The sequence below is a fragment of the Andrographis paniculata genome, unplaced genomic scaffold, assembly GCF_009805555.1.
Source record: "Andrographis paniculata isolate CXL003 unplaced genomic scaffold, ASM980555v1 Contig75END, whole genome shotgun sequence".
Lineage (NCBI taxonomy): Eukaryota > Viridiplantae > Streptophyta > Magnoliopsida > Lamiales > Acanthaceae > Andrographis > Andrographis paniculata.
Window position 1 is genome coordinate 1,014,372 of NW_026137612.1, and position 16,903 is coordinate 1,031,274.

The 16,903-nt window shown below is 28.0% G+C and overlaps 1 protein-coding gene across 3 annotated transcripts; it reads right to left on the reverse strand.

Moving 5' to 3' along the window:
- Nucleotides 1-8,471: 8,471 nt before the first annotated feature.
- Nucleotides 8,472-15,103, reverse strand: LOC127266398 (beta-galactosidase-like). Of its 3 annotated transcripts, none has more exons than XM_051296635.1 (18): nucleotides 14,884-15,103; nucleotides 14,677-14,772; nucleotides 13,699-13,811; nucleotides 13,529-13,595; nucleotides 13,352-13,444; nucleotides 13,124-13,267; nucleotides 12,898-12,986; nucleotides 12,722-12,827; nucleotides 12,552-12,639; nucleotides 12,363-12,481; nucleotides 12,115-12,279; nucleotides 11,691-11,866; nucleotides 11,495-11,604; nucleotides 11,283-11,392; nucleotides 11,063-11,173; nucleotides 10,872-10,982; nucleotides 10,022-10,227; nucleotides 8,472-8,714 (listed from the first exon to the last, which is right to left on the reverse strand). In XM_051296635.1, exons 1-18 carry the CDS (start codon nucleotides 15,049-15,051, stop codon nucleotides 8,642-8,644), a joined length of 2,145 nt encoding a protein of 714 aa, XP_051152592.1. In that variant the 5' UTR covers nucleotides 15,052-15,103; the 3' UTR covers nucleotides 8,472-8,641. The 3 variants fall into 3 exon arrangements, with proteins under 3 accessions (XP_051152592.1, XP_051152591.1, XP_051152590.1); XM_051296634.1 differs by lacking the exon at nucleotides 8,472-8,714 and adding an exon at nucleotides 9,510-9,803 and having other exon boundaries at nucleotides 11,343-11,392; XM_051296633.1 differs by lacking the exon at nucleotides 8,472-8,714 and adding an exon at nucleotides 9,510-9,803.
- Nucleotides 15,104-16,903: the final 1,800 nt, after the last annotated feature.

Sequence of the window (16,903 nt, forward strand, 5' to 3'; positions counted from 1 at the left end):
TTGTCTGGATAGGCGAGGACGAGTTACAGCAGGATGTGTATATATAAGGGTCGTTATAAAATTTTTGCTATTATTTTTAATTTGAAATATTCCAAAACTTCGATAATTTCTTTTTTCCTAAACATTTTTTTCACTTTTATCATTTCAGATATAATTTATTAAATTATTTATTGTATAAGTACAAAAAAGATAAAAATACTTCCCTATCCATAAAAGTATATATTTATTTATAATATTGAGAAAGTGTAGATTCCATGTAGGTTTTTACACCCACCTATTTTAATCCAAATATTATAAACTAATCAAATTAAAGTTCCAATTTTACCCTATATAAAATAAAAATAATATTCGAATATTATTTTTTTTTTTAAAAAAAATTATGCTTAAAAATTTTAAGCACACTCTAGTCTGAAGGAGTAAAAAATTTTAATAATTAAAACTTAAGTCTACTGTTTAAAAGACTGTACAAAAAAGAAATATAACGAAAATTATGGGACCTAAGGAATAAATATGTAGATGTGATTTGATAATGTTTACCTGCACCTGCAAGGGATCTTTGTTCTCTATGTTTATTATTATTATTATTATTTTATGGCACTTATTAATTGAATATCTCTGCTTTATTTTATTTTATTTTATTTGATGTGCAGTAATCGAAGACGACAAGCATTTACTTTTGTTGGTATATTATCAACTCCTACGATACTTACCTAATATAATCCCTCTCGTCTCATTTCAATTTACAATGTGTTATACAAATGTCATTACTTTTATATTACTAAGATTTTTTTTTTATTTTTTATTTTTACTACAATCCAATATAATACTAATATTTACAAATCTACGTGCAAAAAGGAAACGCCATATTCCAACGGGACGGAGGAGTATATATATATATATTAAAATTTGATTAGTTTATAATTTTTGGATTAATTAAAAAGTTATCCTAGGGTGTGTTTTTTTTTTTTTTTTTTTTTTTGTTGGGTTTGGAAAAAATTGATTTTGAGTTTGGTATTAAAGTAATGTTTGATGGGATATTTTGTAAGAGAGAAAAATGTATTTTTTTTAAAAAAAAATACAGAGTTAAAATAGTAAAATTTAGGAAAAATTGGATAAAGAAACAAACAAGGGTTTTAAAGTGAATTTGATGGGATGTGAACTTTAACAATTGTTTTATGTATCGGGAATTTCGATTGCTTGTTTTTACGGGTCGATTGAAGATTTAGGGTTTCAATTTCTTTTAAACCATAGTTGATTGAATCCAATTTTAGTCTAAGGAACATTCTTGGATTAAAATGTTATTTGGTTATAGTTTAAAATTAATTTAAAATGAGATTTTAGAATCAAAATTTTGCTTAAATAATATTTGGATTTAATATTTTATAAAAAAATAGTATATATATTTTTTATTGACAATGTTAATTGATTACATGTAGATATCAACAACTATTAATATATAGTCAAGAATACATATAAATACAAATAGTGTAAATTCAACATTATCTAATAAAATAACTTAGAAAATACAGTATATACAATCTTACACATAGTTACAAACAATATATTAAAAATATTTGTCCCACATTGTTCGTTTAGTTTGACTTACCTCATTAGGCGTAATTTGCAGATTATTAAATTCGATCGAAAGTTTATTTAAAGCTTGATTTTCATGTCGTCAAAAAGAAAATTAGAGAATTGGTTTTTGAAAGAATATTTTAAATGGAAAAAGTCTTAATAGGATATATTCTTTTTAGAAAGAATTCTAACATATGTTTTTGAAAGAATATTTTAAATGGAAAAAATCTTAATAGGATATATTCTTTTTAGAAAGAATTCTAACACACATATATATATATAATAATAATAATAATAATAAAAACATACTTTAACATAGCTAATTAATTGAGTTTTGGTATAATGAAAATAAATAAACTTGGATTACATATTTATTGGAAAACTAAAGTTCTTTAGGATTAGGGTACATATACATTTTTCTTTCTCATCACATCGTTCAAATAGAAAATACATATACATTTTTGTTCAGGTCACTTGCCACACGTGGTTCGCCTAGTGTGATTTGCCTGTCGGACTTAGTTTGCAGGGTATTAGGTTCGGCCGGATGTTTACATAGTACGCACTTTCGTGTAGCGGCTGTGAGTTCCCATTCATTAAAAAACAAAAAAACATATACATTTTTCTCTCTCGTCACGTCACATCACATCACATAATTCTCACTTTATTATATCCAGCTAAATTCATATCTCCGAATCAAAATGTTGCATCTTCGTAATACCAAAGGAGTACTTCATTAGTGTAAATTAATTGTATATTTATAATTTATATAAAAATTAAGAGTATTTTAATATTAATATGATTTTATTGTAATATATTCCTTTCGTCCCATAACTAAATATCCATTTGCTTTTTGCAAGTAATTTTAGAAATATTAGTATTATATTTGGATATAGTAGGAATAAAGTAGAAATGACTAAAATAACCTTATTAGTATGTAGGTAATGACATTTGTGTAATATATTGTAAGTTGTAGGGGTATTTGTAATGTTGGTAGAGAGTACAGTTACTAAAAAAAAAATAAATAGATACATGTTTATGGGACGGAGGGAGTAATAGAAATTACATACTTAGAATCCCTTAAAAAAAGATTTTGTTTAATATTTGAAAAGTACAAAAACAAAATCATATAATTTTTAAATTATAAGAGATAATTATTCAGAATTTTCAAACTATAAGTAGGTAATAAGTAATTTCTCAAAAAAAAAAAAAAAAAAAAACGAAAAAAAAAATTAGTACAATTTAAATTATTACTCTCTCCGTCCCAGATACCGTGTCTGCTACACTGTAGACACTGTATTTTAGGAGGGGTGTAATTAGTAGATAATTAAGAATGTATTAGTGAAAATAATTATTCTATAATATAAACTAAGATTAAGATAACTAATTAGTTTAATTAAAATTAAAAAAAATAAAATTAAAAAATTTAAAATGAGATTAAAGTGTGTAATCATTTTCCAAAAAAAAAAAGTGACATGGTATGTGAGACGGACAGAAACGGCAACGTGGACATGGTATCTGGGACGGAGGGAATATTTTTGATGTCACAGGAACTCAACCATTTCTTACCAGACGACAAGGGTCAACTCTTGAATCTGTAAGGCAATTGCATCTATTGTTTTAATTTATCAATGGTGTATTATATATTTACTACACATGATTATTTATTATCCATAAGTTAATTAATAAATGGAACTTAAATATTATGTGTAACAAACATAAAAATACATATTAATACAAAATTTAATATAAACTTATACGATTATGTCAATAAAGATCTTATTCAATAGAATAAAAGATTAATAAATTCATTGGCGAAAAAAAAATATATATATATATATGATTTTTTGACTCAAATAAACTTATATATATTTAAAAATTACGATTAAAATATAAGCATGGATCACGATAATTCGATATATACTTGCAAGTCTTTTACGTCGGCACCTAATTCATTACCTTAATTGTTTCGGACTAACACTTATCCTTCGTATACTTTATAAACATCTTAATCACCGTTGGCGTTTGTTGCAACAACTCGATTTATTTTACTTTATGTTCATTGTATTAAATATACTTTTGGATGATTATTGTGAAAATATTATAAATTTGAATGAATATAAGTGTTGTATTTAATTTTTAAAGAAGAATATATATGATAATATATAGTTCAAAAACTAAATAAAAAAAATGTAAACAAACATATTAGTATTTATAGAATGATATAGTTTAATTTTCATGCATTGATTTACACTTAAAAAATGGGATAATATAAATGTGTTCTTAATTTTAATTTTACTACATAATCATTCAATTTTCTATAAAACTATATTTATATTATTTATTTATTTATTTATTTTTTCTTTTTTTTTTTTGTTTTTAACAAAAGATCACCTTCAATCTTTTATTTAAAAAATTCACTAAGTATATATACTCAAATTTATTGGTAGGGGTGGACAAAAAAATCGAAACGAACAGCTGAACCGAACTGAATCGAACCGAATTTTCGGTTAACCGAGCAAATTCGGTTCGAATACAAATACTGCATATTTGATATTTGTTCGGTTCGGTTCAATTTCGGTTTTTTATATTTTTGTCGGTTCGGTTAACCGAACCGAATATATTTATATATTTATGTTATTATATTTTAAATTTTATATTAATAATTATATTCGATTCGGTTACGGTTCAGATATTTAAAATATTTGCAAATATTTTGATTTAATTAGAATTTTAATTATTTTTAAATTTCAATTCGGTTCGAATTATTTGCAAATATTGCAAATATTTTCGATTAACCGAAAATTCGGTTCGAATACGATTCACGATTTCAGATATTTGTTATGTTCGATTCGATTCGGATATCAAATACCTGCATATTTGCAAATATCCGAACCGTGCCCACCCTACTTATTTGGTGCCAAAAATTGATATTCAAAGATGACAAGCGAGAGTAGACATATTTAATGTTAGTGATACGTGTACGAATTGATCTTAGATTTATGTTTTAAAATACGATTAATTTTATTAACTTAGGAACAGTAGTTACAACTACGTTTAATTCAATTATTTTGGTTGTCACGATCAAACTAAAATATTGTTAATCACAACCACAATTTTCTTGGAACCAATGCTTATCGACTTACTAATTAATATGATGTCGAACCTTCCCCATGAATATATATATATATATATATTTTATTTCAAAATTTTCATTATCTAATTTGCTTATTTACACAAAATTTTATTAAAATATAGTCTTCCCGTTCTTATCGAATGTACCATTTTATTTTTTTTAGTGAATTAAAAGTAATGATGTTTCAATAGTAGATAATTTTGATATTTTAGTCCCTACAATGTAAAATGAATGATTTTTTTATAAAAATAAAAAAATAAATATCTTTTTAGTAAGACAACAAAAATGATAAAAAAAAAAAAATTACATTAAGTTGGTACGAAGGGATCACATTTTTAGTTTCTATTAAACAACACACATTCAACCACTATTTTTTAAAATATAAACAATTAAAGTGTGTTTTTATAGTGTTTATACTTTTAAATATTTTTGTTTTATGATGTATGATAGATTGTAAAAGTATTATAGGGAAAAATATTTTGTATTTTTTTGTTGACATTTGTGTAGATATTATTCCATCAATCATTCAAATTTATATTTATTTTATTTTTTGCATTGTCAAAAAGTACATTCGTTTATTTTTTAGTAAAAAATATATTATTTTTTTTTACTATAAAAGACAAAAAATAACAATTATTATATATATTTTTTAATTATTAAAACTCGTATTCAAATATTTGAACACATATTTGGATGATACATGAAGTATAATTTTTAGATAATACTTTTAGAAAATCGTTTAAAAATAAACACTAAGGGTGTGATTGTTCGTGGGTTTGGAGTTTTGAATTTGGATTTACAAACAGTAAAAAGTTGAATTTGAATAGTTGTTTGATACAATATAAATTGATATTGATGTGATGTTTTGAATGTAAAATAAATTTGTAATTTAATATAAAAAAAGAAAAATAATTATTTGATTTGATATTTTTGGAGAAAAAAAGGACGTGAATAGTAAAAATCTGTGTAAAAATCTACAAAAGAACATAGCCTAAGTGAACGTAACATATTCTTAAGTGTTTGATGAATATTACTCCCTCCGTCCCACATACCATATCTATGTTGCCGTTTCTGTCCGTCCCACATTCCATGTCACTTTTTTTTTTTTGGAAAATGATTACACACTTTAATCTCATTTTAAAATTTTTAATTTTTTTTTAATTTTAATTAAACTAATTAGTTATCTTAATCTTAATTTATAATTATTTATATTATAAGGATAATTATTTTCACTAATACATTCTTAATTATCTACTAATTACACTCCTCCTAAAATACCGTGTCTACAGTGTAGCATACACTGTATGTGGGACGGAGGGAGTATAATTTTGAATGGAATAAATTTTTTGATGTAATATTAGCATTTTTTTTATGCAATATTTTGAATAATTAAGAGCTATTTTCAAAAAAAATAATATTGAAAAAATAACTTTGTAAGGGTTTGATGAATATTATAAAAATATATTAAACACAATTAAAGAAATATTTGGTCATTAGTGCTGTTGATCCATTTCATCTGTTCAATGGCACAATCAAATAAAAATTGATTCATCGACTTGTGAATTTTATATGATATATATATATATATATACGATTTTTGGTATTTTGTAAATGTTTGGGAAATAGTTATTTTAAATTACTTTAGATTTAGGATGTGTTCTTGGAGATGTTTCATATACTACAAAGAAAATATCATTTTTGTAACAAGATTTTTTCGTCATTAAATTCGTTTTTTTCGTTACTAATGATATTAGAGACGGAATTAAAGATGAAATTACATTAGCTACGTGATCTTTAGCGACGGAATTCCGTTACAAATATACTATTTTTTTTTTAGATTGTAATAATTATGGTATTCATTGATGGTGTAAAAATAAATTTTTGATGTAATATCTTAGATGAAAACTAAAATAGAGTTAATATGCATGCTATTCTATAAAATAATAAAATTTTATATAGTAAAAAAAAAAAAAAGAAGTGTTTATACATTATTAATTAGGATATAATTAATATATAACTATTTATATATTGTACTATTACATTAACAACTTGTGGGATCCACTTCCACAAATGTTTTGCATATTGTTTAGCCAAAATTTAGTATAATCAAGTGTGAATCATGTTTCCATGTTTCCTTAAAGAATGATCAAGTAGTGTGAGATGAACTCGTAATTATGAAACTTTCGACGCCTTCAGTCCTTTGTGAGGCCTAACTTGTAAGTTGTTTGATTCGATTGGAAGTTTATCGGAACAGACTCAAATAATAATAGTTGCGAGTTCTCTAATTAATATATATATATGTATATATAAAATAGTGCTAAACATGCTTAAACATAAGTAAACAAAACTTATATATTGCATAACATAAGTATATGAATTATAAATGTAAGAAATATTCTACACTAGATAAATTGCTTCAGTTATTTGATTTGCTTCCCACTATTTACCATTTTTTTTTTCAAAATTATCAAATTAAATATTTATTTTTTATTTTTTATATTACACTTATTTTTACAATCAAATCATTACATTAATTTTTATTTGATTGTATCACGCCAAACAATTATTCAAATTTAAAATTTTACTATTTAAATTAAAATTTAAAATAAAAGACCCCAAACAAACACTTATTATTATTATTATTATCAACTTTGATATTTTGATTAATGAAAGTGTCAACTTAGTAATAATACGTGATATCTCGGAGTTGATAAAAGATTAAATGAATTGAATAAATCATTTAGGTTAAAAATATGCACATTTTTTTTTTGGGAGTCTACGTGTGTCACATAATGAGTTGGAATTAATTCTTGGTTTGAGGAAATTTTAAAACTCAATTTGAATAAAACATTTAACTTTTAAAAATTTAATAGTGGAGAATAAATTTATGGGTTGAATAGATAAATAATTATCTTTTTCAAATATAACTCTAGTGTGTGAGAAATATATTGGTTTAATGAAATTTTTTCTAAAACTGGTATTTGGAGTTTTGGATTGGGCAATGAATTAGAGTTGCGGGCTCATAGATTGGGTCAAATCCTGAAAATTACGTAATATAAGTTACACTAAACATGTCCTATGTAAAAAATAATATCAAGAGAGCGTCGAGAGATTTTGAATTGTAAATTCACAGTCACAATAAGTTCACCTACCACACCAATTCAGTTATCATTTACGTAACAAGATTTAAAAACCTAATTCAAATGCCCTACGGGCCTGCTTGTCCTCATGTCCTCATTGTCGTTGTCCCATTGTCTTTTTCCTCGTACTCGTCCTGGTTGTCTCATTTTTAATGGCACTATATCAAGCCTATTTGATGTTTGTTTTTCATCCCTATATATATATATATATATTTGTGTTGTGGTATTGCCATATATACTTTTGGAATATATGTTGTTCTATAACACATAATTAATTAAATAATATTTACATTTTCGTAAATTTATTTAATTGGAGACATTTTGAATTTAGTACACCCAATGAGGCGTACGAGTTCTATTGTGGATACACACATAAAATGGATTCGGCGTCAGAATTAAGATGCAAAGCAAAAATGAAAAATGATCCACAATGCATAAGTACATTGAATATTGTTGCAACAAGGAAAAATACAGAACTTGGAATGTACTTTATTCAGAAAACACAAAAAATAATTCATAGAATATTAGAAAATCCCATAAAGTTGCAAAATTAAGGACAATAGATGAAACAACAACCAGTTGTATGTCGAAGATAAAGTTGCAATATACTTTGGAGCCCCGCACATACAAGGCCACTCACTTTGATTACAAGCACACTATGAACTACATCCTCCCAAGCACAAACATATGCTAGCATCTAGGCGCCTGGATGATTCCCAAAAGGCAATGGCACAAATTAACAATTAAGCAGGGTGTGATACCCCGACCCGCAAGCCACACAAAGGCGAGATGGTCAGGATTGCAGACTGATCCCACAGGTCAACATGAGTCCTTTCGTGCGCGCTTTGTCGTCACTCACGCGTACCCTGAGAGACTTCCCAGGGATTACTCTAGAGCAAACATGCTACTCTAGAATTCTTTCAGTAGGACTTTCGAAAATGAATGTGCAATATTGACATGAATAATCTATTCAATCCATTATTAAGAATGATTTTTTAAAATTGTAAAATAAAAAAAATTAAGTATGAATTAACAAATTGTTAAGATTTCGGAATATCTCAAATTAAAAACACTAACAAAATATTTAAAACTAGGAGAGTATAGGATAAATAGATCAACAGTCGTTAATAATACTTATACGACTAATTGGAATTTGGATCTACCATTGAATGTGTTTTATAAAAACATAAATAAATAAAAGATAAAACTTAAAAAAATAAAAAGAAGAAAAAATATTTAGATTTGGATGATTCAAAGTTAACAATTTCAAGAAATCAAATTTATATTAGCATTAGTTTTGAATTCTCAAATTCAATTCCAAATCATTATTGTTATTTGTTTTTTTTTTTTTTTTAAATACTTAGGATTTTGATAAATGTTTAGTTTTTCAATATATATAGATGTGTTTGTTTAGTTTTTAATAGTATAGTTTAAGTGAAATTTTTTTAGTAAATACCTAAATTAAATGAAAACACGAGGAATTGAATTTAGCATGTTTTTTTTTTTTTGTTTGGAAGTTTAGTTTAGTTTTTTTTTTTTTTTTTTTTTTTTTTTTTTTAGTGTAAGGAATAGTTTAGGATAAAATATTTTGAAAAAAAAAGTTTGTTTGATTGTGATGAATAAGTAGGTAAGAGTAAAATAAAATGTAAATAAATATTCTCAAGGGCCCATGGCATAGCCTAATTAATGGGCTTACAATCCAGTGTAAATTCATCAACAAAATGCAAAAATGATTTCATCCAAAATATTATTGGAAGATGAACTTTATTAGCTATGGCCTTAATTATTTGATACTCATTTTTGGCATAAATAAATTCGATAATGATGCATTGTGTGTGCTCGAATACACTACTGTTCGTTTAACTAAGGAAATTTTATTTGGATTGCCTCCCCACTCCTCAAACACCACCAACAAGTTTCCCTTGGGATTTAACCAAGATCTTGGAATATGGTACCTAAATAAAACAATTTGATTAATGAAAAAATTATTTTATTTGTTTAATTTTTTTTTTTAAAAAATTATCTTATATATATATATATATTTCTCGCTAAAGGGTAGCTTAACATTTTCGAAGAAACTCTTTAATTTTTATGAATAATACATATTGATGATTTTTTTTTTTTTTTTCGAAATGATCGATTTTTATTTTTATTTTTTGATTTTGTGTCTTACCATTTTTGAGATGGTTGATCGCAACCCTTTTGGCATTTTGTATCGGTGAATATGCCGGCGTAGTTGCATTCACCACAATTGCCTTTCGCTATGTATCCGGACCATTGCCGGCCAATACTTTGTCCGTTCACCCATACTTCGCCTTTTCCCATGCTCGACATGTCGAGTGCCACCGGATCATCGCCTTTTGGGGCATCGAATGTTGTCTAAAAGGTTCACAAGTGAAAATTGATGGTAATGTAAAACTAATTATAAAAGTTTTTGAAATTAAAATAAATAAATAAATAAATTGAAAATAACAACAAAAAATGATATTTTATATTCCCTCCGTACGCCTCTAAGGGTGGTCACATTTACATTTTGCGTCATTATATTTAATATTAAAAATATCCTTATATTTGTACGATTGTTTTGTACAGATGTCCTTCTATTAGTATTATAAGACACTAATGGAAGTAGTTTTACATTTTTTTCTTAATTCATACTACGATTTGATATAATAATTAATATTCAAAGATCAACACGTAAAAACTAAATGAGACTCTTAGAATCGGACGAAGTAGTATAATATTTTGTAAATACATATATTTTTTGTGTTTTATTACTATTTTTTAAAAAATAATATTAATAAATAGTAATAGAACTTCTAAAACTATATATAAATAAAGCCATGGTTACGAGAGATTTTTAAATTTTGAAATATTAAGAAATAGTGAAAAGATGAGTATTTGATATATATAATTTTAGATGATATATATAAATAGTTAATGTGATTTTATTATTATTAATTTTTTTATTCTATTGTTGATAGAATAGTATAAAAAGTAATCTTTGATGTAATCGAGCTTACCTTGTACCATGTTAGAGGCCGATTTTGAGACAAGAACGATCCTTGTGTCCATTCGACCGAAGAGCTTCCCGTGATTGTGTTAAGGCCAAGCGTTTCGCCTTTCAAGCCAACCTATCGACAAGATGCAAAACATTTTCAATCTTAGGATGGGTTTGGATCGAATTTTCGGACAATATTCTTACAAAACAAACCTTGTATGACCATCTCCCCTTCGACAAATCTCTCGTCCCCTCGTTCAAACCTCGTAACATGACAGGACCGAGCACTCCAGCATTCCACGTCTCGAAGTGCAAACCACCATTCTAACATCGATCCATACAACAACAAAATTGCGCAGCATCGCGTATTTAAATCATATAAAAAGCCAATTATATGGAGAATCGAATATTTTGAGCAATCGAACGAGCAAACCGGTAGTCCCACGGCGACACTAAGCAAAGAAATTTGATTAACGCCGACCGTCAAGTTCACCTTGCCCGTATATGTCAACTTTGGATTTTCCAATCCCCCGTATACAGTACCTGACCAAATATAAAAATATTAATCGCATCAATACTTTAGCGAAGCGACATATATACCGCGGTTAGAAAAAAAATAAAAATGTGCCGACTTGAGTACCGTACCGAATAACTTTCCGTTGATGAAAACATGTAGGGCATGGCCTGCGGACATAACTACGAGCTCCGGCCATTCGCCTGTCTTTAAAAATCCCTCGCTCGAGGCTATATCAACTCTACAACCATTGCGCCGCAAACTTAGTCGTATATATAAGAAAAAAAGTTTAGATTGCGTCGCAAGAGTGATTACGGATTAACTTACTGAGTCAAGTACCACAAGTAATCGGTAGAATCTCGCGTAACATTCACTTGCTCCCATAGAGCTTGCATTGCAAGCGTGTCGCCGTCGTTTATAAATGGTGTCTCTTCATTAAATGACTGCCACAAAAATTTGTTGTTGACGAGATTCATCCTCGCCGTGGATGAGTTAGCCGTAATCTGCAAAGTAAAGAATTAGAAACGGTCGAGAAAAATAAAAAACATTCGATTAAAATTTTGTCTTTTTCTTACTGTTAGAAATTTTGGGGGAAAATAATGAAATTGTCTTATTAATTATCAAAATAAAGGGCCTATGGGTAGACAATACAAAATAGACTCAAATCTAAGTAAACTAATCTATAGAACGGAATCTAAATATAAATTATACTAAATTTAAAACTGAATATCTAAAATATCTCAACACTTACTTTAGCAGTATTGTAGACTTCGGTTTCGCAATCGGGGAGAATGCTGATCGACCATGGAGGCAAGTCGTATTGCTTGTTGGCGAAGGAGAGCTTGGTCGAATACGTTGAATCAAAGTTGGAAAGGAACGCGGCACAAGAACCCGATTTTGATTTAAAGACATGAACCTTAAACAGAGGAAGAAATATGTCTTAGATGCAGAGTTTCGAAGGCGAATTGATGAGACATTGTATGGTTCGATCAAATCTACCTCTTGATTTCTTCCAGGCCAAGTGACTGTGGGATACGACGAAACTAAAGCCGGCTCGCATTGCTTGATAGCTTTGTGCAAATTTTTCAAGTGCCCCCATTTTGGCTCGTTCAGAAGTCCTATGTTGTATAATTTCTTGAAGCAATTTGAGCAATATACATTCGATGATCAAATTTTTACATTACTTACCATATTCATCTAATGGAGCATCGTAATCGTAGCTCGTGGCAATGAAACGACCAGCAGCTGTTCGACCAAAGTTAGTTCCTCCATGGTACTGCAAAAAGAAACAAGAAAAAAAAACTCAGATTGAATTTACAAATATGCAGCCTAAGAGAAGATTGCAGACTCGGACAAACCATGTAATAATTGAAGAAGGAGCCGTTGTTTTGAACAAATCTCGCGACTGCAAAAGCCAAGTCTTCGACCGGGCGATTTGGAAGAGGCCCTCCAAATTGTGTGAACCTGTGAAAAATTGTATGAACAATGTAATTGTAGTAATTTAGTTCATTTTTTTTACGATCAAGGTTTTTACCATCCTGTCCATACTTCAGTCCACATTTTCGGTTTATACGGCTTATTAGGGCGAAAGCCTTCGCAGTAGTAGCCGTTACAAGTATCTATCTGTAAGAATTAACCGGAATTTTAGCACGCAACACACACACACATATATATACATACATGTAATAAAAGGACATTTTGATTCGACTAAATTATCTCAATGATAAAGACAATGTAAGAAAAGTGAAAGATTTTGATACAATGGGATCGGGCGCGGTCTCATGTTTGCACATGATCCATGGAACGCCGGTGTTGAGTCTCACGGCCATTTTTGCTGCCCACGCCGTGTAAGCTTTACCAGGGGCGCCGATTTCCCACTCCACGGGGCCATATTCGTTCTCGATCTGTAATGTCTCGTTGCATAATGGTAATAAAATTTACAGAAGAGGAAATTTATCGATGAAAAAGAAGAGAAGCTTAGGCTGAACCTGTGACATAATTATTGGCCCTCCTTGAGGCTGAAACAATCGTTCCGATTTCATCATTTCGACGATTTTCTTGACAAAGCCTTCCATTGCAACCTTAAAACACAGTCCCTTATGATCAATTCATTTTTAAGGACATAAATGCAGAGTTAACTAATTAATTTGGTAAGAGTCCAAAACCTTGAATGGTTCATTGTTTGTTCTAAATTCGATTCCGGGTTCATATTTTAGCCACACCGGGAATCCCCTGCATACGGCGTAGCGCACAAAAATAAATCGTCAAGAGAACTCGTGAATTGTATGATCATGAAGGATGGCAAAGAAAAAATAACTCTTAAGTCGTGTATTACCCAAAATTCCATTCGGCGCAAACATAAGGCCCGATGCGTAGGAGGACGTAAAGGCCAGCTTGATGTGCTAGTTTGATGAACTTGACAAGATCGAATCGCCCTTGGAAGTTATACTACATAAAAAATATAACGAGTTTGCTCAGTAGTATTTTGGAAGTACTTTAATATTTTGAATTATTTTAAAAATACTTCTTCCGCCTGTTAAATTTATTTTCATTTTTCTTTTTCTGTCATTCCGTTAAATTTACCTAATTATTATATTTGAAAAAACAAAAAAAGCAATATTTAATTATTATCATTCGTTTAATACTTATTTATAACCAATGTCACTAACTTTATTATATTCTTTTACTTTTTTTAATTACTAATTAAAATTTCAAAAATATCCCGAATTATTTTTTTACTTTTTTTTAATTTTTTCAATAAAATTTTCTTTTCTTTTTTAGTTCCCATGCCAAGCCCAAATGGGCTAAATATGGCGGACGGAAGGAATAGTAAATTTTTGAATGAAAATAAATATTTCGTTCATCCCACCTTACTTATCCGGTTGGAAGATTATAATTAGTAATAAGTAAGAAGTATATTTGTAAAAATAATTATAGATTAAGAACTAATTATTTTAATTAAGATTAGAAAGAATTATAAAGTATAAAGTTTAAAATGCTATTAAAATGTATAATTATTTTCTAAAAAAGAAAAAAAGAACAAATTATAAGGACTTGAAATGAAAAATGAGGACAATTTATGTAAAATAGGAGAAGTATAATGTAATATTTTTAATAAATAATCGATGTTTTTATACAATATTTTAAATGAAAACTACGCGTTTATTTTTATGTCCTTTAGAATTTTTTTTAATAGTACAAAGTTATAATTAAAAACACAATTAAACCGAGTCGAATGATTTCTTAAAAGATCAAAAGGTGTATAAGACAAGTGCACGATGCTCGCTAGAATACTAGTGGTCGGGTTAATTACCTTCCCGGGAGACGGCTCGTGGCCATTCCAAAACACGTATGTCTCGACAACATCCAATCCTCCTTCTTTAGCCTTTTGTATAAGATAAGGCCACATCTATATCCAACAAACAATGTCCTAAGTGAAATATAAATATATACATACATATATGCATGTAAGATGATATTAAGATCAAAACACACGGCTGTGTTGAATTTAACACAGCACCTCAGGAGTGCTTCTTGGATAGTGAATGGAGCCCGAAATTAGGATCCTTCTCTTCCCATTGATTATGAAGGCTTTATCATCATATGAAACTTTCGCGCGAGCCGAAGATAAAACCATCGACAACACCACGATCATCGCAAAAACATCGGTTCGCAACATCCTCCCCATTGCAAAGGGAACTATTTCAAGTTTTTTTCATTTTTTTTTTCCTTTGCTTTGTTCCTACTTCAGAAAGTGAGAAGAAGATATAGGCATACATATATATATATATATGTGTGTGTGTGTGTGTTCAAAGCTTTTGTGTAACTCTAAATTATTAGGTAAAAAGTAGAAAAGTTGGGAGACTTGAAACTGAAATTACTCTACTTGGAAAGAAAGGCATTTTGTTTGTTTGGACATTTCATGTTTAAGACTAGTGAGAGAATAATGTAAGTGATCGATGTTTGCTGTCTTAAGGAATCCATTTTTACTTTCTAAATGAAGTTAGTGATTGTATGTATAGAAATTTATGTACACGACCAAAGTTTATTATTGCGAAGGTAAATTATACTCTATTCGTCCACTTGTATATATATATATATATATATATATATTGTCATATTTATTCATCTAAATACATAATATACAATTTATTTTATATTAGTAAATTTGACTACATTAAACATTATAAGTACATTTAAATTTATATTTATTTACATGAATATTATTACATTAAATTAAAATATGAAAATTAAAAAAAAAAATTAAAAAAAACTATTTACACATGCTAAGAATAAAACTGAAATTAATATTGTACATCCGTTGGTCTATTATTTTTTAATTTTATGTTATAGTTTAATAGTTTAGTAGAGTATGAAAGCTTCACACCCTCCCAATAAATATATATCTTTTAAACTTTTTAATAGTACATATATATATATATATGATAAAAAATGACATAATAATAATAATAATAATAATAATAATAATAATTATTATTATTATTATTATTATTATTATTATTATTATTATTATTATCTCCATTCGTTTTAAGGATCACATTTACTTAACATTAAAAATATCTTTATATTTGTATAATTTTTTGTACAAATGTCTTTCTACTAGTATTATAAGACACGAATGGAATTATTTTTACAATTTTTTTATTTATTTGTACAATATTTTGATATAATAATTAATATTTAAATATCAACACACAAAAAATAAATAAAACATTTAGAGCCGGACGAAAGTAGTAGTAATAATAATAATAATAATAATAATAATAATAATAAAATGATTGAAAGTGCGAAAATATTGTTGTTTGAATGCGTACAAGAGAGTAAAGACATTGCTTAGAAGCCAAAATGCTCTCTTTAACAAAATCTCCTAAATGTTTCGTAGCTGACCTTTGTTTTTCCAACGGACAAACTCATTTTTTTGTCACTTTACATGCCTAGGCTATTACACCACTTGTATTCAAATTTGGGAATAGGGATTCGAAGTGGAAAGACGGATAATATGGTAATGGAAACGGAATATGTGGTGGGTTAGATGACGTTTATTAAATTCAAAATGGAAGTTGGAAACAACGGCACTTTCGATGAAGTCAGAAACAATGATACTTTTGATAAAGTCGGAAACAACGACACTCTCGATAGAGTCGAAAACAACAGCACTCTCGATGGAGTCAGAAACAACGACACTCTCAATGGAGTCAGAAACAGCGGCACTCTCGATGGAGTCGGAAACAACAACACTCTCGAGAAACACATGGTTAAAATCTCAAAATTAGAAGACCTTTGGGTACATTCCAGGTTGAATGTACTCGGAGAAACGCAGATTGGTAGACTATATCTACGGTAAGAGAAAAATAGGCTCTGATACCATGTGAGAAATAAATTATAAAGACTCAAAAATTGCATTGTATTCATAACCAAAATAGAGGCTTATAAATAAACATAATATACAAACTCCGTAGACTCAAATTCAAATAATCTAATTTAAGGATAAAATCAAATATAAATATAAATCTAATAAA

Excerpts from the sequence above, each read along its gene's own strand:
- LOC127266398 (XM_051296633.1), bottom strand. The coding sequence starts at position 15,051 with ATGGGGAGGATGTTGCGAACCGATGTTTTTGCGATGATCGTGGTGTTG. Across the intron at positions 14,773-14,883 it reads ATCCAAGAAGCACTCCTGAG|ATGTGGCCTTATCTTATACA; the intron begins GTGCTGTGTTAA and ends TGTTGGATATAG. Across the intron at positions 12,640-12,721 it reads CCTTCTTCAATTATTACATG|TACCATGGAGGAACTAACTT; the intron begins GTTTGTCCGAGT and ends TTCTTTTTGCAG.